Source organism: Miniopterus schreibersii, assembly GCF_964146895.1.
Source record: "Miniopterus schreibersii genome assembly, chromosome: 16".
In the NCBI taxonomy this organism is placed as follows: domain Eukaryota; kingdom Metazoa; phylum Chordata; class Mammalia; order Chiroptera; family Miniopteridae; genus Miniopterus; species Miniopterus schreibersii.
The window spans coordinates 2,942,488-2,967,608 of record NC_138116.1 but is presented as its reverse complement, the minus strand read 5'-3'; the positions used below and the strand labels follow the sequence as shown (position 1 = coordinate 2,967,608).

At 59.8% G+C, this 25,121-nt stretch overlaps 1 protein-coding gene across 3 annotated transcripts; it reads right to left on the bottom strand.

Moving 5' to 3' along the window:
- Nucleotides 1–23,444, bottom strand: RHBDF2 (rhomboid 5 homolog 2). 3 transcript variants are annotated; one of them, XM_081161920.1, is made up of 19 exons: nt 23,374–23,444; nt 11,913–12,109; nt 9,333–9,497; nt 8,411–8,535; nt 7,590–7,785; nt 7,304–7,504; nt 6,209–6,337; nt 5,727–5,845; nt 5,376–5,570; nt 4,511–4,622; nt 4,230–4,304; nt 3,912–4,073; nt 3,453–3,562; nt 3,238–3,301; nt 3,057–3,151; nt 2,740–2,815; nt 2,484–2,584; nt 2,161–2,314; nt 1–1,269 (listed from the first exon to the last, which is right to left on the bottom strand). In XM_081161920.1, exons 3-19 carry the CDS (start codon nt 9,474–9,476, stop codon nt 850–852), a joined length of 2,478 nt encoding a protein of 825 aa, XP_081018046.1. In that variant the 5' UTR covers nt 9,477–9,497; nt 11,913–12,109; nt 23,374–23,444; the 3' UTR covers nt 1–849. The 3 variants fall into 3 exon arrangements, with proteins under 3 accessions (XP_081018046.1, XP_081018047.1, XP_081018048.1); XM_081161921.1 differs by lacking the exon at nt 23,374–23,444 and having other exon boundaries at nt 5,376–5,573; nt 11,913–12,035; XM_081161922.1 differs by lacking the exons at nt 7,590–7,785; nt 8,411–8,535; nt 9,333–9,497; nt 11,913–12,109; nt 23,374–23,444 and having other exon boundaries at nt 6,214–6,337; nt 7,304–7,393.
- Nucleotides 23,445–25,121: the final 1,677 nt, after the last annotated feature.

The following is a 25,121-nucleotide window of genomic DNA, read 5'->3' as shown; positions in this document are numbered from 1 at the left end:
CCAAGGCCTCAGGTCAAAAGATGATATTCCTCAAAGAGTATCATTTAATACATCTGAGACATCATCCATACAAAGTTAGCGTTACTTTTAAAAATTAGGACCATAATATGAACCAGTAAAAAATGGGCCTGATCGAGCCTTGGGCAACCCCTGGGAGCAGGGTCCTTGGGGTGGCCCAGACCCCGCCCACATCACGGGCGGTGGGACGGGCTGTTGTCAGAGCCAGACCCCAGGCAGAACACTGGCTGACGGGGAATGCAGGGGGTACGGCCTCCGCCTGCTCCCAAGGAGAAGGCTCCTGGCTTCCCAGTCTCTCCCCACGCCGCTTCTCCGCGCCAGGCCACGGCCGAAGCCTCTCCCAGTGTCCGGCCACCTTACGGGCAGACTCAGCAGGCCACTGCCAAGTGGGCTCGTGGGGCAGAGAGGGCAGGAGAGACAGGGAAGGGGGCCGTGGTGAGCAGGAGGTGGGAACCTGCTGGGATCCCCGGCCACGTCCCTGGTAAGGGCACCGGCACCAGTAAAGGCTGGGGTGGGAAATGGCAGCAGCCTGAGAACCCTGGGAAGAAGGAAACCCGCCCCCAGGTGGCGGTCCCAGCAGCAGGGTAAGTCGGGGCCCGAGCTCTAAGCTTCGGAGAAGCAGGGGCTCAGAGTGCGCCCCAGCCAGGGCCAGGAACACAGCAGGGGGGGACCTCAGTCCCCCGAGGAACCCGCCTTTGTGACCTCCTCTGAACTGGGACCAGGGCCCGGGCACCCTGCTGGTGTCTCTGGAGTGTAGGCGGGGCGCTCCCAGGCAGGCAGCCCGTCCAGGCGCCATCCCTGTGTTGTCGCAGGGCCCCGCGGGGCACGCGGTCAGTGCAGCACCTGGTCCAGCTCGTACTTCTCGCAGAAGCGGCTGGTGAAGGGGAAGCAGGTGAGGTACTCGATCCAGGGCCAGTGGATGGGGTAGACGTAGAGCCAGATGACCAGCGAGGCGAAGAGGCCGGCGAAGACCAGCAGCGACACCAGGATGAGGGCGCGCTTGCGGTACTTGTCGCTGGTGCCGAAGGTGATGTAGGGCAGGAAGGCGAAGGCCAGCAGCAGGCCACTGAGGAAGCCGAAGATGTGGGCGATATTGTCGATCCAGGGCAGCAGGCCGCACACGAACAGGAAAAGCACGATGGCCGACAGGTTCAGGAAGGCCTTCCAGGGCCGTTCCAGCAGCTGCCAGCTCTGGAAGAGCTCCACGAACAGGCAGGCGAGGAGGCCGAACTGCGAGCCGGCCGGGCCCACCTGGCGGGGGGAGGGGAGGCGGGTCACTGCCGGGGACCAGGCGCACAGGGAGCCTGGGCACAGCCGGGCTGAAGCGCTGGAACCCGAGTCATCCTATCCGAGAGCCCTTCCCACGGTGGGCCCTGCAGCTCAGGGGACAGGGAGCTGCTGGACCAAGGCTGGGCTGCTTCCACCCAACATTCAGCAGAGAGGCACTTCTCTGTGCCCGGTGCTCCAGGGGAGGGGACAGACACTGGACAGGGCAACAGCGTTAGGGTGAGCAGATCAAAAACTGCCTGGCCAGTGTGGTTCAGTGGGTTAGGCATCATCCCATGCACCAAGAGGTCATGGGTTCGATTTCAGGTCAGGGTACATGCCCGGGTTGCAGGCTCGATCCCCGGTGGGGGCGTGCAGCTTATCGATGACTCTCTCATCATTGATGTTTCTCTCTCTCTCCCCCTCCCTTCCTCTCTCTGAAATCAATAAAGACATATAAAAAAAAAAATTTTTTTTTAAAAACATATTTAAAAGGCAAACAACAAAAACAACACTGCCAACCCTGTGTGTAAACAGTCACATACTAGCCACTTCCTATGGCTCAGCCTACAGATGTGTGATATGGTGGCAGGCATTGGTCGTGGTCATGAGAAACAAAGCAGAGAGGAGGACCAGAGTGAGGGACAGCATCCAGAAAGGTCTTTCTGGAGGTGCCATCTGAGCATGACTCAGGGACATGCTCCCTCAGGGCCCAGGATTAAAGGATCGTCCAATAAGCCTAGAGCTTAGCAGTCCATCCGTTGCTGATCCCAGCATGGAAGAGGCCATGTGTCCCTCTGGCAGACGCTGTGCAGGCGGGGTGGGGAGCATCCAAGCTGGCCCTCCCCTCCCTCCTACCCCGGCCAGAGTCCCTACCTCTGCCCGGTATGGGAGGAAGATGGCACTGGCGAGATTGCCAGTGATGCCACTGAGGATGAAAATGATGGAGATGCGGTGCCAGCCGGCCAGTTTCTCCAGGTCCCGAAGGATGGTCATTTGGAAGACCACGGACACGAAGCAGTGCACCAGGCTGGGGTGGGGGGACACAGGCATAAGCCTCCTACGTCTGCCAGAGTCACCAGCCAGGCGCTTCAGGAGCAGTGGGTGCTGGCTGGGCCCTGGCGCAGGAGCCCCTCCGCAGGAGGTGCAGGTGGGCAGCCACCACAGGGGCTTGGGGGGTGGGCATTGAGAAGACTTACCCAGCGTGGAGGAACAGAGACAGCCAGAGCCTGTAGAACTGATCTGGGACCTCAGGGTTGAGAAAGGGCAGCAGCCCGCACACCTTGTCCAAGCAGTGCACCTGGTGGCGAGGGCGTGGGGGTCAGTGCCCAGGACCTGGCTGGGTTGGAGGCCCTGGTGTGGGGGGCACAGCTGATGCCCGCTGCAGGAGGGCACCCATGAGGCCAGCTCCAGTAGCTGCTATGCCCAGCTTCTTATGCCCAGGCCCTGCCTCACCTGGGAGCAGAGCGTTGCCTCTTCATGGAAATAGCCGTGCATGAATTCACAGTACTCTCGAGTGGTGATCTCACAGCTGGGGGACAGGGAAGATGTCAGGGCCCGTAGTACCCCTGCCCACCTGGCTTGGAGCCAGTGCCTGGCCACAGCCAGCAACACTAGTGGGAAGGCGATGCCCCTCTGCAGAGACTTAGGCTCTAGGGAAAGCACCCCTTCATCCTGCTCCCACCACAGGTGGCCCCAGAGTAGACGAGGGAGGACATCAGCCCAGTTCAGGCGAGTGCAGGGGGCCCTGGGCGGAGGGCCAGGTGGCTCACCTGCCCTTGGTGCCGATGCAGCAGGGCCGGCCCTTGATCTGGCAGTCCATGTGCATGAAGCCCGTGCGGTTGCTCCTGGCCTGCTCTGTGCAGATCTGTGGGGCACCAACGGGGGGTCGGCTTGTGTGGCGGGAGCCCCTTCCCTGCCTTTCCCAGACCACTCTCTGCTCTGGATACTCACTGGCCACTTGGTGATGTCATCAGGCCAGATGTGGGCACCGCTGGAGGCCGGTTCCTCGCAGGTTCTGGAGACAGAGGTCAGAGGGGGGCAAAATGAGGGGCTCTGGCACCCCCAGCCCGCCACACCCACCCACCAATGTCCCCGTGGGTGGCACAGACAAAGGGATCCTCAACCCCATCTTCTCAGCCTTGCTGCGGGCCACCCTGGGACTATACCTGGGGTCCTGGTGGCACACAGCCCCTGATGTCCGCTTCTGGTCCAGATCGGACTTGTCCATGGGGGGCCCCATATCATCCTGCCACTTGACAAAAGTAGCCAAAGTCTCCTGGGAGATGGAGGTAGGCTGGTCATGCCAGGACAGGGCCACACCAATCCAAGTGGTTAGGGGATCCTTCAGGATAAGGGCTCTTCCCATCTCAGGGCTCAGGCCCATCTCTCAGACCCCCACCCCTGGGTGACACTCTCAAGACCCGGCTTTCACTTGCTTGGGTTGGGGAGGGTGGCATCCTCCCAGTGCTAGACCATGTACAGGGGTGTGTGAGGCTGGGGAGGGCAGAGGAAGGGAGAGGAAGGAAGAGGGAACATGGTCACTGCCCTTGAAGGGTCCCTCCCCTAGGCCAGGGTAAGTGGACGTGGTATAGGGGCCCAGGGAGGATGGGGGCCCCTCCCCGCACCGAGCAGTCCTTCCTCTGGGTCTGGATGCAGCCGGAGTGGTCATTCTGGACGCAGCAGCCTGAGTCCCGCTCCAGGTCTCGCTCCCGGGACACCAGCTGCTCGATCTGCCGGTCCTTCCGGATGCAGGGCGAGAACTTGGCTCCCAGATGGATCAAGTCAATCTATGGGGGGCAGGGAGTGAGCTCTGGCCCAGACCTGGCCCCTCTGTTGAGTGTCCCCTGATGAGGGGGGGTACAGGGCAGGCCAAGCCCCTCCCTGCCCAGCTGGAGGAGACAGGCCCAGGGCTCCTGTTGAGATGCTGTCCCCTGGGCTCTTACCGAGCCGGGGCCAATCCAGAAGTTCTCCTGCTGGAGGTACTTCACGCTCTCGTAGACACCTTTGTTCCTGAGCACCTGGCGCAGAGGTGGAAGGAGGGAGGTGGGAAGAGGGGTTTCCATCCAGGGTTGGGCCCCTTCCTCCAGCAAAGCAGTGGGAGCCCAGCGCACCCTCCCACCTGGGCCAGGTTGTTGCCGTGGGAGGCATTTGGTGGCCCATTATGCTGAGGCCTCCTGGGGGGCCAGGACCCCCATACGGAGCCCAACTTCTGCAGCCCACTCACCAGCTGGGTGGTGACGTGCTGGGCGAAGCCCACGGGAGCGATGCCGTATGTGCAGATCACCAGCAGCGTGATGATTATGTGGACGAAAGTCAGCCAATAGGTGAAGTAGGGCCTGGGGCAGAGGCCTGAGTCAGCACCCCATGCTCAGCTCTCACCTGCTCTCTCCCCTCCACCCTTCTCCCTCCCACTCATCCTTCACCAGTAACTCCTAAAAGGCACCTCTACGCAGCTCCCAGCTTGAAACCTTTGGATGGCTTCCCGATGCCTTTGGGATAAAGTCTAGTATCAGCCCCCTCCCACTGGTTGCAAGGCCCTGCTGTGCCCCCCTTCCCAGCTTCCTTTCTCTCCTCTTGCAGTTCCTCGCAGCCACAGGGCCTTTGCACACCCTGCTTCCTTTGTCAGGGATGCTCTTCCCATTCTCTTCAGCCAGCTCACTGCTGCTCATCCTGACTGCACCCCCGCAGCTGCTCACTCCCCCTCTGTCCTACTCCGCAGGACTCTCACCACATCTGTTATTAATTTTTTCTAATTTGCGGTCTAATGTCTATTCGGTGGCTGCCAATCGTCCACTCTTCGAGAACTGCCCCTCTCCATTTTTTGGCTTCTCCCAAGGTCTTGGTACGTGTCTTCTCCCACCAGTCCCCTCACTCATGGTCACGGCTCCTAACTGTCCCTCTGACCCACCCGGCCCTCCCCGATCCATTCTGTCAGGACTCAGTTGCAGGCCTGTGGGCTGGCACTCAATGGAGGCTGTTGATGGATTGCCACCTGGGAGCCCAGAAAGTGGGAAGGTGGAGAAGAGGCACCAAGTGCCCGGGGACCCTTCCCAGGTGCCCCAGGGGTGGACAGGCCCCCGCCCACTCACCGGTGGCTGTCGAAGCTCTCCAGCTGCCGCTGCACCGTGCTGCTGATGCTGCGGCGGTAGCTGCGGTTCAGCCAGTTGCCCACCACGCCCAGGCCGTAGTGCCGCTTCTGCCGGTCGAAGGCAAAGTGCCTCACCTTGGAGGCGATGCGCTTGCCGCGCTTGGCCACAGGCAAGGAGGCGCGGCCACACTCCTTCCTGCTGGGGACAGTGGCTCTCAGCATAATGCCCACCTCATAAGACCCAGGAGGGACTTGTGGTCCGGGGGGGCCCCCGGGGTCACTGGGCTCTGGGGAGCCCTTTCCCAGCTATGCCACCTTCCTCCTCCTGCAGGAGGGACTGCCCAGAACTCACAGAGAGACCTGCACCCCATCGGGGGAGACGGGGGAGGCCGAGCGTGGGATCCCCCGGAAGTAGCTGGCGGAGAGGGGAGGAGACTCGAACACATCATCGGGCATGGAGCTCATTTCTTCCTGGGGTGGGGGTGGGCGTGAAGGACACAAAAAGAGACAGTGTAAGGAGTCCTTGTCCCTGACACTGCCCCCAACAGCTCAACTCAAGGACAGGCAGGCTCTCTGGGAGGGAAGTGAAAGGTCCATGTGTGCTGGCTCTGACGGTGACTTTGCTGGTGGGCACCCTGCCTCACCCCCAGGTCCTCGCTCAGCCCGACAGTAACATGGGGACTCAGGAGCTCCGTGAGGTGGCATATCCTATCCCACCAATGGGCCTTTGGATCCCTCAGGGGCTCCTGGCAGGGAATGGTCGGGGCCAAGTCAACTCTCCTAGCTCCCAGGCCACCCTGCCCCCTGCCCCGAGGGCCCACACCCCACGCTTGCCTTACTAAAAAACGAGGAGTCGAATGTGTCTGCCCCGTCGACTGCATCTTCCTCCAGGAAGCTGGGGTAGGCGAAGCTGCGTTTGACCACCCGGCACCGCTGTCCAGCGGCATCCAGTACTGAGCGTCCCTGTGCACAGGGCAGAGGCAAGGGCATTAGGCTCTAGTCGGGTGCCCCCGACACCAGAGAAATCGTCAAGCCCCCCCCCCAGTTGCCTTGGGAGGTGGAACCCCGCCCAGAGCATGGAGGGCCAGGAACAAGGCACTAGCTTCTCCAGAGCCCTGAATGCACCATCCCTTTCCCTACGGCTTGCGCCTATCTTCTCCCCGGCCACCTCCTGCCCTCTGGCTCGGGCAGCTGGCACCCACCACTCATCCCGCATCCTTAGTCCCGAGACGTGGGCCACTTCTTCAAGTCCTCGCTTCTCGGTACGGCGCACTAGGCCCCTGCCCACCTTTTGGACCCCATCTCCTGCCATTGTAACTAAAACCACATGGACCCACCTGCTGCTCCCCAAAAGGGCCATGCCCCCTCCTACCTCCAGGCCTTTGCATAAGCCATTCCCTCTGTTGAGAATGCTGTTCCTTTCCTTCCTTTCCTGGCAAATTTTTCCTTATTTTTCTGAGCTCAGCTCAAGTGCCTTCCCTGACATCAGCCCCTCTCCTGGGCGAGATGGGGCAGCACCTCCTCCAGGCAGGCCCTACACTTATCATACTGAATGGTGACATCCACCCTCACCTGGGCTGGGGCTCGTCCAGGGCAGGAACACTGGCTCATTTCCCTCTGCAGCCCCCTGCCCAGCACAAACGATGGGCTCAGTAAACGGGTGATGAGTGCTGACTGCATCTTTCACTTCCTGCTCTCCCAGCCCATGTGGGTGCAGAAACCAGTTTCCCAAACCAGAGAGATGGCAGGGGCTCAGCTGGGAACTGGGGCTAGGACGTGGGCCCAGCTGCTGGGCTGCAGGCCCCCTCTCTCTGCCCAGGGATTCCAGGCATCCACTGCCTTGGGCACAAAGGAAGGAGCCTGGGTGAGCTCTGGGGGCTGCTGTCAGGAGAGGGAGGGAGACTGGGCAGAGGCAGGGGGGCATCTCACCTTGAGGAGGGCAGAGGCAGCTTGAAAGCTCATGTGGGCCACAGACATCTTCTTCCGGCGAGGGTGGGAGTGGCCAGAGCGGACGCTGGTGAAGGAGGTGAGGGACAGAACCCCCGGGGTCAGCGGTGGGTGGGGGGCGTGGGGCCGGTCCACCTCGTCAGGGTGGCGGAATGCCCGGCCTCGGGCCAGAGGGTCCACAATCTGCAAGGGAGGGAGGCGGTGAGCAGAGCGGACGGGCCCCTGGGCGAAGTCGCCCGCTGCCCTCTTGGTCCCTGATGGAGTCCACCTTGGGCATCTTGCAGGGCTTTGGAGACTCGGTGGCCTGGAAGGAAGGCACGTCCTGGCTGGGGAGCTCCAGGTCGCGCTGGCACGAGGCCTTGAGGCGGCCGTAGCGCACGCTGCAGTGGTGCAGGCTTCTGCGCTGCCAGTGCTGCCGCTCCAGCTCCCAGTCGCCGCTGACCCCGAACCACTGCGCGGTGCCCCTGTGGACAGAGGAGGCAGGTGTGTGCGCACACGCACAGCGGGGCAGCCACGAGGAGTGCTGCTGGGGAGGTGCATGTGCAGGGGTCGGGGGGGTGACCTGAGGACACAGCACATGGGTGCACGGGGGAAGTGATGGGAGAGCTGACGGTGCAAGTGCACATTCAGGAGTGACGAGGTGACAGGGCATGTGCGTGTACAGGGGGCTGACTTTAGATGATGGCACATGTGTGCAAAGGGAAGTGATGAGAGTTGATGGCACACATGTGCATGCAGGGGTGACAAGGTGACAGGGCACGTGTGTGTGCAGTGGCAGATCAGCTTCCCCTGAGCCCCTGGTTCGGTCTCCAACGGCCAGATGAGCAGAGGTGGAATCAAGGCCAGAGCCTGAGGAGCTGGGCTGGGCTGGCCTCTGAGAGCCACTCTGAGTGGCAGCGACCCACCCCCACCTCCTTGAACCCCTCAGAATCAACCTGGGACGTTATGCAAAGCATATACCCCCCCGGGCCTCAGCGTCCCCAGCTGTAACTCGGTGCTAGATTCCCACGTCCACCCTGCAGGGGGAGGCTGCTCGTGCCTGCCTATGCCTTCTAGAAGGGGGGCCGCTGGGGCGGCCGGGCGGCTCACTTGCGGATGCTCTGAGACAGGGAGGCCTGGCGGCGGAAGCCGGGGCGCTTCTCGGACCCCTCCTGCCATCGTCCCCGTGGCTCCTGGAGGCTGACGCTCTTCAAGTAGGCTGGATTCCTGGGCCTCTGTGGGGAGGCGGGAGGCAGCAGAGGGTGGGTGTGGGTGTGCGCACGTGCCCGGGTCCCAGGCTACATCTCCGCTGGCTCCCAACACGAAAACTCTAAGAGAACAGACCTCAACCCCAACTTACACCCCAAGCTGCTTTTGTTCTGAAGGTAAAATCACCGTTTTCTAACGTTTTTCAGAAAGCCCAGCATGCATTTCCCCGACTCCTCCCTCGTCACACCAGGATGTCCTGGCCTGTTTCTGTATGTCTGAAAGAGCCCTTGGGGCGAGCGGGCGGCATCAACACAGGTCCCCTTTATGTCCCAGGCTGTGCGGGAGCCCACGCTGTTTCGAGCCTGTTTTCAATGAGCTCTTTATGGACCAGTGGTCCAGCCCGTTGGAAACATTGATTCGTTTCTCTTCTCAGAGGAGCAGGCGCTGTGAGGTCAGGCTGCTGATGCCAAAGACGCATGGGCCCCCTTCCCCCAAGTCCCAGACAGCCCACAGCCCTTGGAAGGGCCTGGGCAAGGACATGTAAACAGCCAAGTCCCAGGTGGGACTGACAAGCCTGTTCTCAGAAACAGCATTTCTTGTTTTGCCTGGACCACCGGGAGATGGAGATGGAGCTCCTGAGTTCAGGGCCTGCTCCCTGTGATGTCCGGGCCCAGGAAAGCGGGGTACAGGCCTAAGTCAAGGGCCACCCAGGCGGCAGTGCTGGGGAAGGAACCTCCTCCAGGAAGTGGAGCTGCCCCAAAGGTGTCATGTGGGCACATGTGTCACCTGCGGCAGGGCAGAGAGCCCACAGGCTGCCCTTTACCTGGGGCAGCATGCTGGTCTGCTCGTCAGGGGCTGAGGCCTCGGGAGGCGGGATGGTGATGGACAGGTTGGGCGGCTTCCGGCTCTGCAGCCGGCTGCTGGACACAGAGGAGACACTCTCGCCATTCTTGTCCGCAGAGGCCATGGTGGGCAGGGGGCAGGGCGGCTGGAAAGGAGACAGGGAGGGAAGCACAGGTGTGTTGAGAATGGGAGGGGACACGGGGACCCAGGTGCCAGGGAGGGCAGCCCAGACTGAGAACAACCTGCCAAAAGTTGGTTCTCACCTAACTCCGGACACTAAGCCACGCGGTAGAGACTGAGCCCGGCTGAGGGGGGTACGCCACGAAGGTCTATTTCTGTCTCCCTTCATTTGAATTCCAGACCAGTGGGAGCTGGGAAGCCCCCAACCCTCCACCTCGGTCCATTTCTGGTCTCTGCTCAGGCAAGGACCACACACGGAAAGGAACAGGAAGACAGAAGATGGGGAGCCACAGAGATCTTGGCCACCAGGGGCCAGGCCTGGCCTTTGTCCCTGGGGGAGGACAAGAAGGCTGGGGAGCAGTCTGGTGACCGGTCCACAAACAACAAACTACGGCCCCACACTGCCGGGAGGAAGTGGCGGCTCAGTCTAATTCTCAGACCAGAAAGCCATCTGTCCCTGTCCCCCAAGGCTGCCTGGTTCCTTTTTCAGAGGTAACCGAAACTGCCACCTGTGTACTTTTCTATCAAAATACAAGTGATATATGTTCATTGCAAAAAAAAAAAAGAGAATGGAAGAAGAGTCAGAGGACTCCATAAAGCAAAGAGTGAGCTCGTGGCCTGCCTGTCACCTGTCCTGGAGGGAGCTGTGCGCCTGTCCTTCCAGATGCCCTCTGGAACAGGACCCAGGTAGGTACTTCACCCACACTCACACCTGTCCTCCTGTGGCAGGCACACTGTCCCATCAGCACACAGACAGATCTCTTTCCTGGCAACTGCAGATCTCACCGAGAGGAAGGCCCTGAGATTTACTCAGTTCCAGGCTGGCGGTTATTTAGGATGCTTCCAGCACTTCAGACTCACGTCTGATGTTAAGGAACAGTCCTGTCTGTGCTGCATGTGCATGTCCGAGTGCTATCACAGACAAAGTGCGAGAAGTAGAATTGCTGGGTTGGGTTGGACACAAGTGTGTCTTGAATTTCAACAGATCTTGCCAAATGGCCCTGCCAAAAGGAGGTGGGTAATTTACCCCAGACTCCAATCCCCACGTCCCCTTGGATTCCACCAGAATCAACACCCTCTGCCTATGCTGTGCTCTTCCTCGCATCACTCACGCTGCCCCGGGACCTTCTGCTCCATAAAATCCTTAGCTCTTTCCTCGCCCCACTTCCCAAGGTTCCTGGGGCAGGTTTGGTTTCTTCTTCACCCCGGACAAGGCCAGGGACCCCACTGCCACCTTCCGATGAGGGTGCCAACCCTGGGTGTGCACAGATGACGGGGAGGGTGACACACGAGCCCTCTGGCCAAGGGCAAGTGGGGCCAAGGTATGGGATGATCGGGTTACACAGTGGTCACATATGTTCCAAATCTGTTCGTCTCCTCCATCTCTACCTGGGCCCCACCAGGGCCACCATCTATCACCTGAAGCATCACAGGGGCCTCCTAATTCCTCTACCTGCTGCCCCTGGGCCTCCACCCTCATGACCATTCTCCAAACAGCAGCAGAAGTCACCTTCTAAAGGCACAAAATCACAGTCACTTGCTGCTCAAAACTGTCCCAGAGCTTCCTATTCTCACTTAAAGTACAGTCCAGGCTTCTCACTGGGAACTCTGGGCCCTGTGTGGCTTTGTCTCCGCCTTGCCCCCTCCTGCCCACCCTGCAGGGAGGTACTGGGGAGTCGTGGCCCAAACCACAGACTGGAGCCAGGAGGCCTCGGCCGGACGGGCACATGGGCCTGCCCTTGACCACAGGTCACCCCCATCCTCACCTACGACAGGGGACTAACTTCCTCCCTCCTGAGCATCGTGTGAGTGAACAGGACACACACACAGGCAGCGTGTCCCATGCTACAGGAGTCCATCCAGATAAAAGTCCTAATAAGCAAATCTAGAGACAGGAGGATGAGTCCTTGCTCGGGGCTGGGGGAGGTGGTGGCTGAAGGGTGAGGGTTAATGTTCTGAAGCTGACTGTGGTGATGGTCATACCTACCTGTGGATACCCTAAAAACCACTGAATCACACACTTTAAAGGATGGTTTTAGGTGAATTATATCTCAATAAAGCTGTTTATAAAACGCCTCAAGTAGGTGCTCCATAAATGTTGGGCCTCTCCCCATGCCGGTCCCTCCGTGCCCAGATAGGATCATCGCACAGCAGAGTAGGCGGCTCCTTCTCATCATTCCGGTCCCAGGTTGCACGCCACCTCCTCCGAGGAGCCCTCCCTAACTACCTGAAGCAGCTGCCTGGTATTCACTGCTGCACCTCCACTGCCAGGAGAGTGCAGGCCCACAGGTGGCACCACCACGTATTTGTTGAAAAACAAACAAACGGCGGGGAAGCAGCCAGTGCCAGAGCCCACTCTCCTGGCTACCCGGCTTCCTACCTTCAAGTCTGGGCTCAGCTGACAGCTTGCTGGGTCCGCTGCAGAGGCCTTTAGAGCATGTTCTAGTCCCTCACTTCGTGCAGATGCTCCGGAGCGAAGCTTCCGCCCTGCAGGGGTGGGCAGGGGTGGGCTCGGAGGGAAGGCGGCGGGGGCCTTTGGGCCAGCAGGGCGGCTCCCGAGCGCTCACGGCCACGAGCCTGCGAGAAAGGAAGGACCGTGCTCAGCGACTTGGAAATGTTCTCGTTGCTGTTGTTTTGGTTCGTTAAGTATTTATTGAGGTGGAATCCACCCAACATAAAATGAAGCATTAAAAAGGGAGTAACTTGGCCCTGGCCAGCGTGGCTCAGTGGATCAAGCATTGGCCTGCGCACACGAAGGGTTTCGGGATCGATTCCCAGTCAAGGGCACATACCTGGGTTGCAGGTTCAGTCCCTGGCCCCGGTCAGTGGAGGCAACCAATTGATGTGTCCCTCTCACATAGATGTTTCTCCCTCTCTCTCTCCCCCCCTTTCCCCCCACCCCCTTCCACACTAAAGGAGACAGAGTGGAGAGTGCAGGCCACAGGAAATCTTGGTCAGCATCTGAGCACTTTGCAAACTGTGTTTTTCAGAAGCCTGGGCACCGAGAGGGGCCAAGGAACTGCTTTGGGGTGGACCAGAGGCTGGGGGCTGGTCTGGGCCCCCCTCTGAGTCCACAGGGCAGCACCCCCTTTGCTCTACATATTAGCTCAGGGTCTTTGGTTACCTAAGCCCTCCAACTACAGGTGACAGGAACTTTTGGTGTGGAGGGGGCCCTGGAGAGGGACCTGAGGCAGAGCTGGGGGCTCAGGAGGTTTCTTATTTCTTTAAGGCATAAACAGTCTCAGGCATCCTTCCTTCTATACCCAAGCGCTGGGAGCCCTGAGCCCATGCCCCAGGGCAGCCCAGGGCAGCCTGGCCGTGGATGTTACGGGCAGTGGGCCTCGGCGTTGGGCAGGCTGGTTCCTCAGAGTCCTTAAAGCCACGTGATGATGCTACTCTGAGTCCACTCTAGGGACAGCTCTAAGACGACAGCCTCACTGGGGCCCATGCATGGAAAGTTCCCTGGCTTGGCCTCCTTTGGGACCGGGGGCAAAGGGAGGGCATCGCGTAAGCACTGCCCTGGGAAACTGGCATCAAGAAGGGAGGCAGGCAGGCAGCAGAGGGAGGCTGGGGGTGAGCGTGGGGCTGCCATGCCTGAGCTCTGGTAAGGTCACCAACCAGGCAGGATCCTTCTGGAACTCAGAGCTGACCACAAACCCCAGGAATCAGCACCCCATGCTTTTCAGAACCTGCCTCTACACCCTATCAGACACACCAGTCTCCCTAGCTCCCACCTCCTCTTATGTGAGGCTCTGCACCGGGCATGTTAGGCTCCGCCTTGGCTGCCTGGCCAACGCCTATGAGCTGGTTTAATGAAAGTAAAGTGTCACTTCCTCCAGGAAGCCTTCCTTGTCACCATCAGACGGAATCAACCACTTTCTCAGCAGCTCTCTCAGTATCCTGCACGGTTGGTGTTCCCACAGTCCTGGACAGCACAGGGGCTGACATACAGTTAGCTCCATTGGTAGCTAACTAGATAGAAGGCAGGCGAGAGGGGGGGCACATTATGGCTGCAGACAGTCAGTTCATATCCACCTGGACAGAAACTGTCACCCCCAACCCTGCAGCCAGCCCAGGAAGCGGCCTCCTCTGGAAGGCTCCACGGAGCACTGCCTGTCCCAGGATGAGTGTCCGGTGGACCTCCTGTTACCCCAGCCCCAGAACAGTCCAGACTCCCCCGCCAGCTCTGCCATCCCAAGGCCATACCACCCCCAGCTGGGACCCCTGGCCCAGGACCCACTGTGCTGCCAGCATCGGTGCCAGTCTCCTGATGGGGGAAAAGGCAGATGTAACCCCAGGCTGAAGGACTGGAAAGATGGGACCAGCCCCAGGCAATCCTGGGGGTTCTGAGCAGTGGCCAGGTGGCAGTGGCTTAGCCGGGAGCGACAGGCCCTTAGACCTCTCTCACCCCCACTCATGGGCTGTGGCCAGGCCCTAGAGAGCAAAGGCAGGGGTGGGGACATTTTCTGGGGAGTGTGGTACCTAGCGGAGCCACTTTCCCCATCTATGAGTCCTGGCCTGTAAGCAATGCCCCCCACCCTGCCTGTTTCCTTCTCTGTTAAGTGAGGGGGTTGGAGAAGATGACGGCCCAGCTCTGACACTAAGGAAGGCCACATATTTGGCATAAAAACACCAATTTCCCCAGTCCTGTTCCACCATGGAGGGGAGGAGAGGGGCTGCTCCTGAGACCACATGTGCCCAACTTGTCCTTAGGGCTCAGGGAGTGAGGGTTGGGGGGGTGTCAGTGCAGGGGTGGTCACACCCACTCTGGCTGCCTGCAAAACCCAAGTCTAGGGGGAGCCCAGGCGGAAAAGGGCTGGAGCTCTCGGAGTGCCCTGCTCAACCCTTATCTCCTGCACCCCAGAAGTGCTTGCTCACTGCAGGAAACTGTGACATCCTGGGACCAGGCTTCCTCCTGGCCCACAGTCACATCCGCTGCTCTAAGACCCCCTGGCCTGCCGCAGCTCCCAGCCCATGAGTGGGGGTGAGGGAGGTCTAAGGGCCTGTCCCTCCTGGCTAAGCCACTGCCACCTGCCTCAGCTGGATCCTGGCCTTGGTGGGGCCTTCAGCTCCAGTCCCAGAGTAGTTAGGGGACTCATAAGGGGCCCGGGTAGAGGGAAGGGCTTAGGGTGGGGTCCAGCCTGGGGTGGGGGTGGTGCAGCACTCAAATCATGACACAGGTCGAGGTGCCCCACCTCACCCAGTCTGCACCCCACCACCCTCACCCCCAGCAGCCGAAGCCAGCGAGCAGCAGCCAGGACCCAGCATAAGTGAGGGAACTGCAGACTCAGAACCTACTTGCTGATGCGGCAGGAGAAGCCAATTTCCCCACAATGGGTGGGGCTGGGCACTGCCAGGGAAGCCCTGTCCCAGCACATTGCCAGGGTACACAGGTGTCCCCCAGGGAGGCCCCCAACAGCAGCACTGTGCCATCCAGTCATAGTGCTAGAGGGCCTCCCACCCCCCTCCTCCGTCTGCCAGCCTGCCCCCAGTTCCACCTGCACCAAGGAGTCTGGCTCCAGTCCCCTCCCCCTGGCTCTACCTGCCAGCCACCAACGCCCACTAGCAGGTTCCAGACTACTCCCTGGTTTCGCTAAAGATGGACCGGGTCTCCATAACCCCAGGTCTGAGGACTTGAGGGGCCAGAGCAGGGAGCCAGCATCAGCTCAGGCCCCGGACAGAAGCTGGCAGGTAATGGACAGGTGGGCTCAAACCGCCAGTGGCCACAAACGGAGAGAGAGTAAGCAGTCCCTCCTGGGAGGAAAGAGCAGACCGTTATTAAGCATTAGGCACGATCAGGAAGTTTGGGGGCCTCCTGCGGGGAGGAGAAGTGACTTCCAACTGGCCTGGGCTCCCAGCTGTGGGCAGTCCCAGGGCAGAGAGGCCAGGCTGCCCTGCCAGTCCCCTGTTGACTCACAGGATGACAGGGGGAGGGGTCGAGGAAGTGGCCCGTCTCCCTGCTTCCCTGCCACAGAAACTGAAACTCGATTTTCCCACCCACAGCCCTTCTGGGAACCAGTCGTTTTTAGAAAGCTGCAAAGAGAAAGAGGAAGCTGCCCCCGGCCGCCACCCCCACCCCATGCAATCCTCAGCAAAACCCCTGCATCTGCTGACCTCGGGAGGGGCTCCGGCCCCACCAGACCCGGAAGGAGCTGCTCGCTAAAGGCTGTCACTACTCTGGTCTCCCTCCTCGGGTCCCTAAGCTGCCCGCACAGCCAGTGACACCCCGTACACCTCCCGGCCCTGGCAAGAGGGAGTAGGGACAGGAACAAAGGGCAGGAGAGCAGAGAAGGCTGGCGGGGGGTCTGGGACAGGGTTTGGGAAGACAGAAAGGGAGGGAGGAAACTGTCCGTTGGAGGCTCAGTCATCAGAGTTAGAGGCCTCCCGCCCTCCTGCCAAGTACCCGCTCCCCAGAGGTGTGGGCAGGTGCACACACGAGCTGAGCATCCTGCCGGGCACAGGGGCTTCACCCGCTGCGCCTGCCCAGTGAAGAGGCACAATGGGATCACCTGCGGGTTTGTGCCCGCCCCACGTCCCAGGGGACAGGTCCCACTCACTGACACCCTGCCCAGAGAGCCCCTAGTTCACCCCCACCTCCTGAAGGGCTTTGCGCAATCTCAGTTCATCAGATAAAGAACTCGCCTGGCCAGTGTGCTCAGTGGTTGAGTGTCGCCCTTGCACCAAGAGCTCCCCAGGTCGGTTAGTTGCAGGCTGGATGCCCAGTGAGGGGTGCAGGAGGCAGCCCATAGATGTTGATGTTTCTCCCTCATCAATGTTTCTCTCTCTCTCTCTAAAAATCAATACACAGAGGGATGGAGGAGGGCAGGTGGGTGGAGGGGGAGAGAGTAACCAAAGGATTTATATGCATCTATACACAACCAAGGACATGGACAATGGTGGGGAGAGGGACTGGGGAGGGGGAAGGAACGGGGTGGAACCGGTCATTGGGGAGAAAAAGGGACATCTGTAATATTTTAAACAATAATAAAATTTAAAAAAAAATCAATACAGACTGACAAATCTCAGAGGGAAGGCCGGGGTTAGGGTTAAGGTTAGCAGCGATTAACCAGAGGACACAGACAACGGTGCGGTGAAGGCCTGGGGAGGGGCTGGGACCCGGGAGAAGTGGGGTAAATGGGGGGAAAAGGGGCGGACCTCTGTAATTCTTTCAACAAAGGCAATTAAACATATTTTTTAAAAGTCTGGTTTGATTTCGTGTAGTTAAAAAAAAAAAAAAAAAGATAAAGAACTGGAGGAGCGGGTTCAGGTGCTCAATGACCCACTGGCTTTTCCCATCAGACCCCAGGTTCTGGGCTCCCTGTGACCCAGTTAGAGTGGCTTGGGTGGCAGGCCGACCACAGACACGGGAAGCGGGCGTTGGGTTCCAGGGCGCTGCCTAGAGCAGTGAGAGCAGGTGGGGGCAGGGAGAGGCTGCCATGTTCCCAGAGCAGTGCAGACCCCAGGGTGGCTCAGGACTGCGCGCCCATGTGCGGGACTGGCAGAGGTGTGAATGCCCATCCTCCTTGGGTCTAGGAAGCCAGCTGAGCTAGGAACACCGGAGCCACGTGTCCTCACATCCTAGATGATGCACCTGCTGGCAACACACGAAGCCAGGCACCACTGGAAGTGAGAGCGCTGCCAGGTGCCCCTAAGAGGACAGGGTGCTGGGCCCTGCCCACCATGGTGCCCTCCCAGAGGCTCCTCTGGGACTCTCTGGACTCCAGAGCTGCTGGTCAGAGCAGACAAGGGGACAGCAGCTGAGCAGGGATACAGGTGCCTGAATGGAACCCTGGGACAATGCCCTCCCGCACCCCAGGCCAGCAGCAGCTCCCAGAGCCTGGAGGCAACTACAGCTTGGGGCATCAGAGAGAAGGGAGTACATGGGCCCGGTGGGATTGGCGGGGGCATGTTTCATCCCAGCTCGGCTGCTCTCTGAGCGTTGCTGGGAAGGGGAGGGGTATGACGTGGCCCAGAAGGCCCTGGTCCTCTTTGGGCCAGACACCAGGGTGGCAGGAGGGTTCCTAGAGAAGAAACACACACCCAGCTGGGCACCACGAACAAGCTTGGCTCTAAACACTCCAAGATTTGCCTCTCTCAGGATCTCGGGGTACCAGGAATTGGGTGTTCAGTGGTCCTTGGAGCTCGCAGAGGCCTAGCACATCTCAGTGGTCGGGGGAAAGGTGGGGCACTATATGGATGGGGAGGCCCACTTCACTTCTGCTGGGAGCTCCCTGACACCCAGATGTGACCAGGCTGTCTCCAGACCTGACCCACCTCGGTACCCAGCATGGGGCTGTCTTGTGTTTGCAATGGTGGAGTCCACCCATCTTCCAAACTCCTCCTTGTGGCCTGGCTCCAGACAGTGAAAACACTGTCCAACTGGGAGGCAGTCTTAGGCTCAGCCCTAAATGCTGTGTGACCTCGGACAAACCACTTAACATCTCTGAGCCTCAGTTTGTTTATGCTTAAAATGCTGAGTATCCTTCCAGGGGTGTGAAATCTAGGTGCCCCTGTCACCATTAGCTAGGCCATATATATATTGTCCCCCAAAAAATGTATGTACACTTTAATAGCTGATAGCTCAATTTTGAAAACGAAATGTATTTCAATAAACACTGCCTTTATAATTATCCAAAGTGTGTATATACACTTTTTGGGACACCCTATATACATTTTTATAAATGTTTTTTTAAGTTGATTTGAGAGAGAGAGGGAGGGAAACATTGATGAGGGAGAGAAACATCAATTGACCGTCTCCTGCATGCCCCCTACATGGTGATCAAGCCTGAAACTCGGGCATATGCCCTGACCAGGAATCAAACCAGTGACCTTTCAGTGCACGGGATGATGCTTAACCAACTGAGCCACACTGGCCAGAGCAGCTAGGCCACATTTTACAGAGCAGTAAGGCCCTGGTCCAGGTCACTCAGTTAGAAGTCGGGCCCTGAGCTGCCCTGGGTCCTGCACTGCAACACACTCAGAACAGAGTGCCGGGTGCCCCTTAGCAGGGAGGAAACATGCCAGGCAAACAGTTTTCTGCTTGTAAACAGTCATTAAAGAGCTAATAAACCAAGAGTTAATAAACCCAATTTTCCAGAACTCTGCCCTGGGGCTCGCTGGTTCCATGAAAGAGAACCAGCCCCAGCTCCTGAGGTGCTGGGGCTTCAGGGCACTTGGACACAAGCTCTTACAGGCCACTCACATGGGGGAGCTCATCACTGTCCCCCCCCCTGCTTTGGGCAGCATGGGCCGTCTTGTTGAGGAATGAGGGCTGGAGACAGGGCTCAAATCCTGCCTTGACCACCTACCCTGCTAGGAGACTTTGAGCAAGTTACCATGTATGAACCTCAGTTTTCCCTGCTGTGAAATGGGATGATGCCCACCCCCGCCAGGAATCCAGCAGAGATAACAGGAGACATGAATACACAGTGCCTGGTATCCTGTCCATGGCCAGTAATTGACATCCTGGCTGGCCTCTGCCATCATCACTCACTTGGTCTCTATATGTGAGCCAAGAATCTAGAGGTAACAGATTTCTATCTGACAGGTGGGAAGCTGAGGCACAGAGAGGTTAACCCACCTCCAAGGTCCCCTAGTTAGGAGGTGCTTGGGCTGTGATCCCCCCCCATTCTGCAGCCTGCCATCACCCTCAAACTGGTGAGAAAAATGGCAAGAGAACAGGCTTGGGGAGGCGACTCTGAGTAGTCCAGATCTGGCCAGTCCCAGGAGCTTGGGCCTTTGATTCATGAGCCGCTCCCACTCCCTCAAGCAGAAATGACATCACCCAAGCCTGGGTAGCACTTCTCCTTTTACCACAGGGCTCTCACATTCTCTGTCTCTGTTCTTATCTGGTTATCTTCCTTGGCTGATAAAGTCAGACCTTGGTTCCAATTCCTGCTCCAGCAGATCCCCCACTTTGGCTTCCAGGCCTTCTGGGGCCACCACAGAGGCATAACCCGGGCAGGGCCACCTGGACAGGGAAAAGGTGCTTCTTGCCCAGCACCAGGGACAGAACCACCTAAGGACGTTCTTGGCACAAGCTCCAGGACCACACACGGGAAACAGAGAAAACCAAGGTTTTGGGCAGCTTGCCCCAAGAGCCGGGGAGCAGAGCTGCACGTCACCGCCTCCATGACATCCCTCCCTGCCCCCCACACAATCATGACACACAAGCCGACAGGCGGGAAAACCCCTAGGCGGGGGTGGCAGTTCACGCCTGATCCTCCGCTCCCAGAGCGAACCCCATCCTCAGTTCCTTTGGCTGACACGGCTCTGCGGTTCCCCCACCTAGACGGCCACATCTACAGAGCAGCACTGCCTCATCCCGTCCCCCCAACAGCCCACGACGCGTGGCTCCATCATCGCAAGCCTGTGCCAAGGGCACACGGACACGCTCCGAGCAGCAGCCACGATACCGTTATCTCCACGGCTCCCTCGCCACGTTCTGCGGCTGGGCACCGGGCCCAAGGCTTTGTGCGAACCACCGCTGGAATCCTCACGGCGACCTTCCCACCCGAAGCCCACTGTGCAGCTGGGGAAACTGAGGCACGGGCTATTGAAGTGACCCCCATCCTACTGACCACACTCTCCTAGACCACTGCGCCCGCTGGCCTCTGGGCCTTGCGTCTTGGCTCCCCAGGCTGAGAGTCACCACTTCTCCCCACCCACCAGGCCAGGGTTTCTCATCAGCCCACCCAGCTCCAACCCCTTTCCCAGGGCGCCCAGAACATCCTTCCTCCCCGCAGCTTTGGAATTGCAAACGACCTGCATCTGGGTGAGTCCCTGGATACATTTCCTGAATGAGACAATGGGGACAAGGTGGCTCTCTGTAATTCCCTGAAGATGACAAAATGAATTTTTCTTTATGCCCGTCTGACACAGGGAGGCCATAGTAGCTTTATGGACAGTCTGGGCACCTCCTCCTGGCCTGTGTCCTGGGACCTGCCTCGCCTGGCAGCTTCCCTCCGTAGCCCGGTCACCAGGCCAGGTCAGCCTGCACTCTGGGAGGGCCATGCCGTCCCCGCCACTCCTCCCCCAGCCTGGCTCAGCAGGATAGGAAACTGGGAGCAGATGTGTGCGCTCACTCTGGAAATCCCCAAGAGTGGCCAGGACAACACTGAGGCCCACTCCAAAGTGGGTGGCATAGGGACCTACGGGGATGTGTGGGGGAGGAGAGGCAGCCGGGAGAGAACATCTCCCCTGACACTGCACTGTGGGGCGGGCAGGGGCCGGGCCGCCTATTTCACCACTGCTCATCCTGGCCCAAAGGGAAGCACTGGGTCACCTGGATATGAACAGGTCCATGCACGCACGGACACACCCCGGACTTCTTCCTGCTCTGTCTGCTGTCTCATCTGGGGCAGAGACAAGTTGATAGGAGCCCTGCAGAGAGGCCACAGCAGTGTCCACAGCTCTGGCCAGAGTAAACACACCACTACTGACCCAGAGCTAGACTGGGGGCCCCCACGCCTCTGTCACAGATTGGGGGTGACTTATTCCTCCTCTTGGAAGGAAGTCCCATCCCGGGCAGAGTGTGAGAGATGCCAGGTAGAGCTGCAGCTCAGAAATGAGCGGACCAGGGAGGATGACCTGGTAGTCTGTTTACGGCCCGTAGCACAGGGATTCAGGGCTGGGCCTGGGAAAGGGCAGCCCAGGTTCAGTCCTGGGCTCCACCACTGACTTCCTGAACGGCCTTGTGACCTGAGAGGCACACTACAGGTGAGGGCCACTACTGTGGGTTTTTGTTTTACTGCAAAGATGGGAGTCTCACTCCAGCCTTTTAAAGACCAAAACAACAACAACAACAACCCCACCAAAAATGCAGACGTCAAACCAGAAACTGCCACCTGCTCTCTCACCCTGGCAGGGTTCTGGGGTCCAGAAGTGAACGTGACTAGGGCCAATGGATCCTGCCAGGAAATGGGAAGCAGGATGGTGGGGTGGAGTGGACATGGGCTGCTGCTTGTGACAGCCACCTGCCCCATTCTCTAAGAGTCATCCCTACCGGGGATCTCCCTGCCTTGGAGCTCTGATGTCCTCCATCTCTCACTCTTGCTCAGCTGACACCACGAGCACAGGGAGGGCCTTGCTCTCCCAGCCCGTCCTCTGGTCTAACCACAGTGGAACTTTTTACTGCAGGAGAGAAGCAGACTGGGGAGCCACGAGGAATTAGGTGCCTTGCTATACCCCTGGGGTGATACTTTCCTGTGTAAATACTAGGAGAGTTAGGTGTGAGTTCAGAAGGGAAAACTCCAGCAGGTCAATGGCATCGGGCATCCATGCCCGCATCAGCAATGCAGCTTTGGGAAAATCTGACAGCAAAACTCATATGCAGGGGACATCTGAGTTCCTGTGTGGGAGGCTGCCCTTGGGGTGAAATACTTCAGGACTGTCCCCTGCCCCTGGTCTCAGCTTCTCCCCATGGCACCCAGACCTACTTCCTGAGGCAGGCTTAAGGCACCAAAGGCAGCCTCCTGCTAGGGGAATAACTGCCCTCCTTACCTCTTATCTCATTTAGGTTTATTCCAAGTTCTCCTCCCAATCCCTGGGGAAACTGAGGCAGGGAGGGGCAGTCAATGAGAACTACAGGCATACCTCAGAGATATTGTGGGTTTGGTTCCAGACCACTGCGATAAAGTGAGTCGTAATCTTTTTGCTGGTGGAGGGTCTAGCCTGCAATTTGTTTAAAAAAAAAGCAACATGTGAAGTGCGATAAAAGCGAATCGCAATAAAACGAGGTATGCCTGTTACTTGGACCAGGTGCTGTGGCAGGATTTCTCAGCCTCGGCACAGCACTACTGACATTTTGAGCTGCATGATTCTTTGTCATGGGAGCTGTCCCGTGCGGGATGTTTAGCAGCATCCCTGGCCTCTACCCACTGGATGTCAAACACTTGCGCCCCTCGTCCGAGCTAAAAAACAACCAAAACGTTTTTTAGATATTGCCAAGTATCCCCTGGCCAGTAAAATGGTCAAGAGCCACAAGTTTCACTTTCCAGGTATCCCTCTGCCCTATCTATAGACAGCGAGAGAAACACAACACAGATGCTGGGCTCACTATTTTACCAGCAAATGTCACACCCAGGGGTCCTAAATCTAGCGAGCCACTTGGGAAACAGCAACCAGCCCAGGGTGGGGTCAATCCCTCAAGCCCCACCCTCCTCGGACACTCCAACCCTACAGCCTGCTCCCTTAGTCTCTCACCCACTTAGGCTGGGGCTGAGACCTGGGCTCCCCCTCTGTCCTGGGGGACACATGTCCCCTAGAGGACTTACCCCTCCCTAATCTAACCCCGAGGAACCTCAGTCCAGAAGTCAAGACTCCTCTGTCCAATTTCTGAGCTCGGGTCCGGCCTTGCTGTCCGAGCCCACCCTCCCACACCTGTGTCCACCTCGGTGAGGGCGGCTCGCCCCCGAGGGAGGGGCGGGGAGGGGGGAAGGGGGGGAAAGGGGGGAGGGCCTGAATTCCAGACCCTTCTGGCACCAAGGCGGGACTGCGGGTGCTGCCCTGGGGCAGTCCCCTTTCTTCCTCCCGGGGCTTTAAACTTCTGTCCGATCGTCCTGCCCCCGCAGCAGGTGACCCTTAGCCCAGGGACCCCTTGGGCATCCAGTCCGAGCTGAGCCCCTGGGGCCGGCGGACCTGGTCCCGCCGCCGCGCCCGCGTCCAGCCCGGACCTCCGGCGTCCGGCTTGGCCCACGTGGGGCCCTGGAGCTCCGCAGGGCGGGCACCCTCGCCCGCGGCGCCCGCCGCCCCAGGGCGGGCTCAGGCGCGACTCCACGGACCCCTCCGGCGCCTGAGGCCCTGCGGCGGGGAGCCCGGTCCCACCTGCCGCCCGTGCTCACCTCCCTGCGGCCCCAGGTCCCGGGACGAAGCGCCGAGCCGCGCAGCGGAGCAGCTGGGCCGCGGCTCCTGGGGGCGGGGCCCTGGCGCCCCGCCTCTTCCCTACCTGCGCAGGGCGGGGGGGCGGGGCGACGACGGGGCGGGGCCGGGCCCGGGCCCGGGCCCGGGGGCGGGGCGACGGCGGGGCGGGGCTCCAGGGGGCGGGGGCGGGGCGACGGCGGGGCGGGGCGGGGCTCCAGGGGGCGGGGCTCCCGCCTGCCCTAGTGGCCCCGCTGAGTCGTCTGCATCTTCCAGGGCTGGCGCCTGCCCCGCAGCGATCTGCCCAGTGGGGTCCCGGCCTGGGCAGAGCCCCGTTTTTCGCCGGAGCTGGTATCTTCCGGGCATTGCCCTCTCCTCATAGTCTCACAGTGCGCATAATCTAGGTCTTAACTGCCATCTTCGCGTCACCCCCAGGAAAACCCGCTCCGACAGCAGCCACCTCCCGCGCCCCTCCGTCCAACGCCCCCGTCCTCAGGGCGAATAGGCCTGCTTCCTCCAACCTTTCAGCCCTCGCCCTTTCCTTGAAACACCTTGGGAGCATCCCGGCTACTCCAAATCCGGCGCAGCTCCGCCTCCAGGAAGCCTTCTCTGATCTCCCTTACAGCGAGCGCGCCCTCCTCCGCATCCTCCTGGGCGGCGGCCTCTTCCCAGGCCGAGGCCGGTTCTTGCTCAACTTCCCCCGCCTCCACCTGCCCGGGCTCTCGGCCCAGTGCCGCCGACAGCAGCGTGCAGAGTGTTTGCCGCAGGGGGCGGGGGGGGGCGGGGGCGGGATTACAGTTGGGGGGTGCCCTGGAGAAGTCAGAGAATTAACATTTAAGGCAGACCCCGTAAAAACCTACGTTGCCTCTGGGCCGACGACATAGACCTTCCTGATGCGACAGAATCTTGGCTTACGGGGCGCCAGCGGTGGACGCAGCAGGGTCAGCCTCCGGGGCAGGGCGGCCTCAGAGCCAGCTCTTAATTTGCAAAGTAGCGAAGCCGGCCCGGCCTTCTCAGGTGGTTGATGATGGGGAGGACTGTGAAAAGCAGCTGTGAAACAGAGTGTTGCTAGCTAATGGGGTGCTTACCAGAGGCCCGGAGTTCAGATCCTACCCCTGTCACTTACCACCTGTGTGGCCTTGGGCACAGCCTCCCCCTCCCTGGCCTCCCTTCCTGCCCTGTGAAATGAGGGTAATAATAGGCCTGGCCTCTGCCCAGAAGCCCCTTGAAGGGCACGTGGCTCAGCTCGTGGCTGTGAGCAGCTGCCATTGTTACTGTTGCTATTACCCTTAGTTATCACAGGAGGACCTCAACCTTGAGGCAGGTCTTCCACTCTCTCGCCTAAGGAGCTGGGCTCCTCACCTCCTTCCTGCCCTAGCCCCGGTGCTCCTCTGGGGGTGGGCCAGGCTTCTCCCTCCCACCCCACTCCCACCTGAGTATCTGGGCATCTGCCCAGCAGCCGGGGCCAAAATTTGTGAACCTCCCTCCCAGATGCAGGGACTGGACCTGCCCAACTCCCTCCAGCTGGGTGGGTGCGGGCAGGCGGGGGCAGGGGGTGCAAAGTGGCGGCTGACCCCTGCTAGCACCGAGGTCACCCTTGGCCTGGGTCTGCCAGGCCTTTTGCATCCTCTGGTCGGTCTGGGCGGACTGGCCTAGCCTCCCCCTCCTGGCTAGGCAAACACAACTGTGAAGGTGTGTGTGGTTGGGGGGCTGTGCTGGGACAAGTCCAAGG

Coding starts and splice junctions, on each gene's coding strand:
- RHBDF2 (XM_081161921.1), bottom strand. CDS start 9,476: ATGGCCTCTGCGGACAAGAATGGCGAGAGTGTCTCCTCTGTGTCCAGC. Junction 8,536..9,332: donor AGACCAGCATGCTGCCCCAG/GTAAAGGGCAGC, acceptor GCCTCCCCACAG/AGGCCCAGGAATCCAGCCTA. Junction 4,305..4,510: donor AGCACGTCACCACCCAGCTG/GTGAGTGGGCTG, acceptor CCTCTGCGCCAG/GTGCTCAGGAACAAAGGTGT.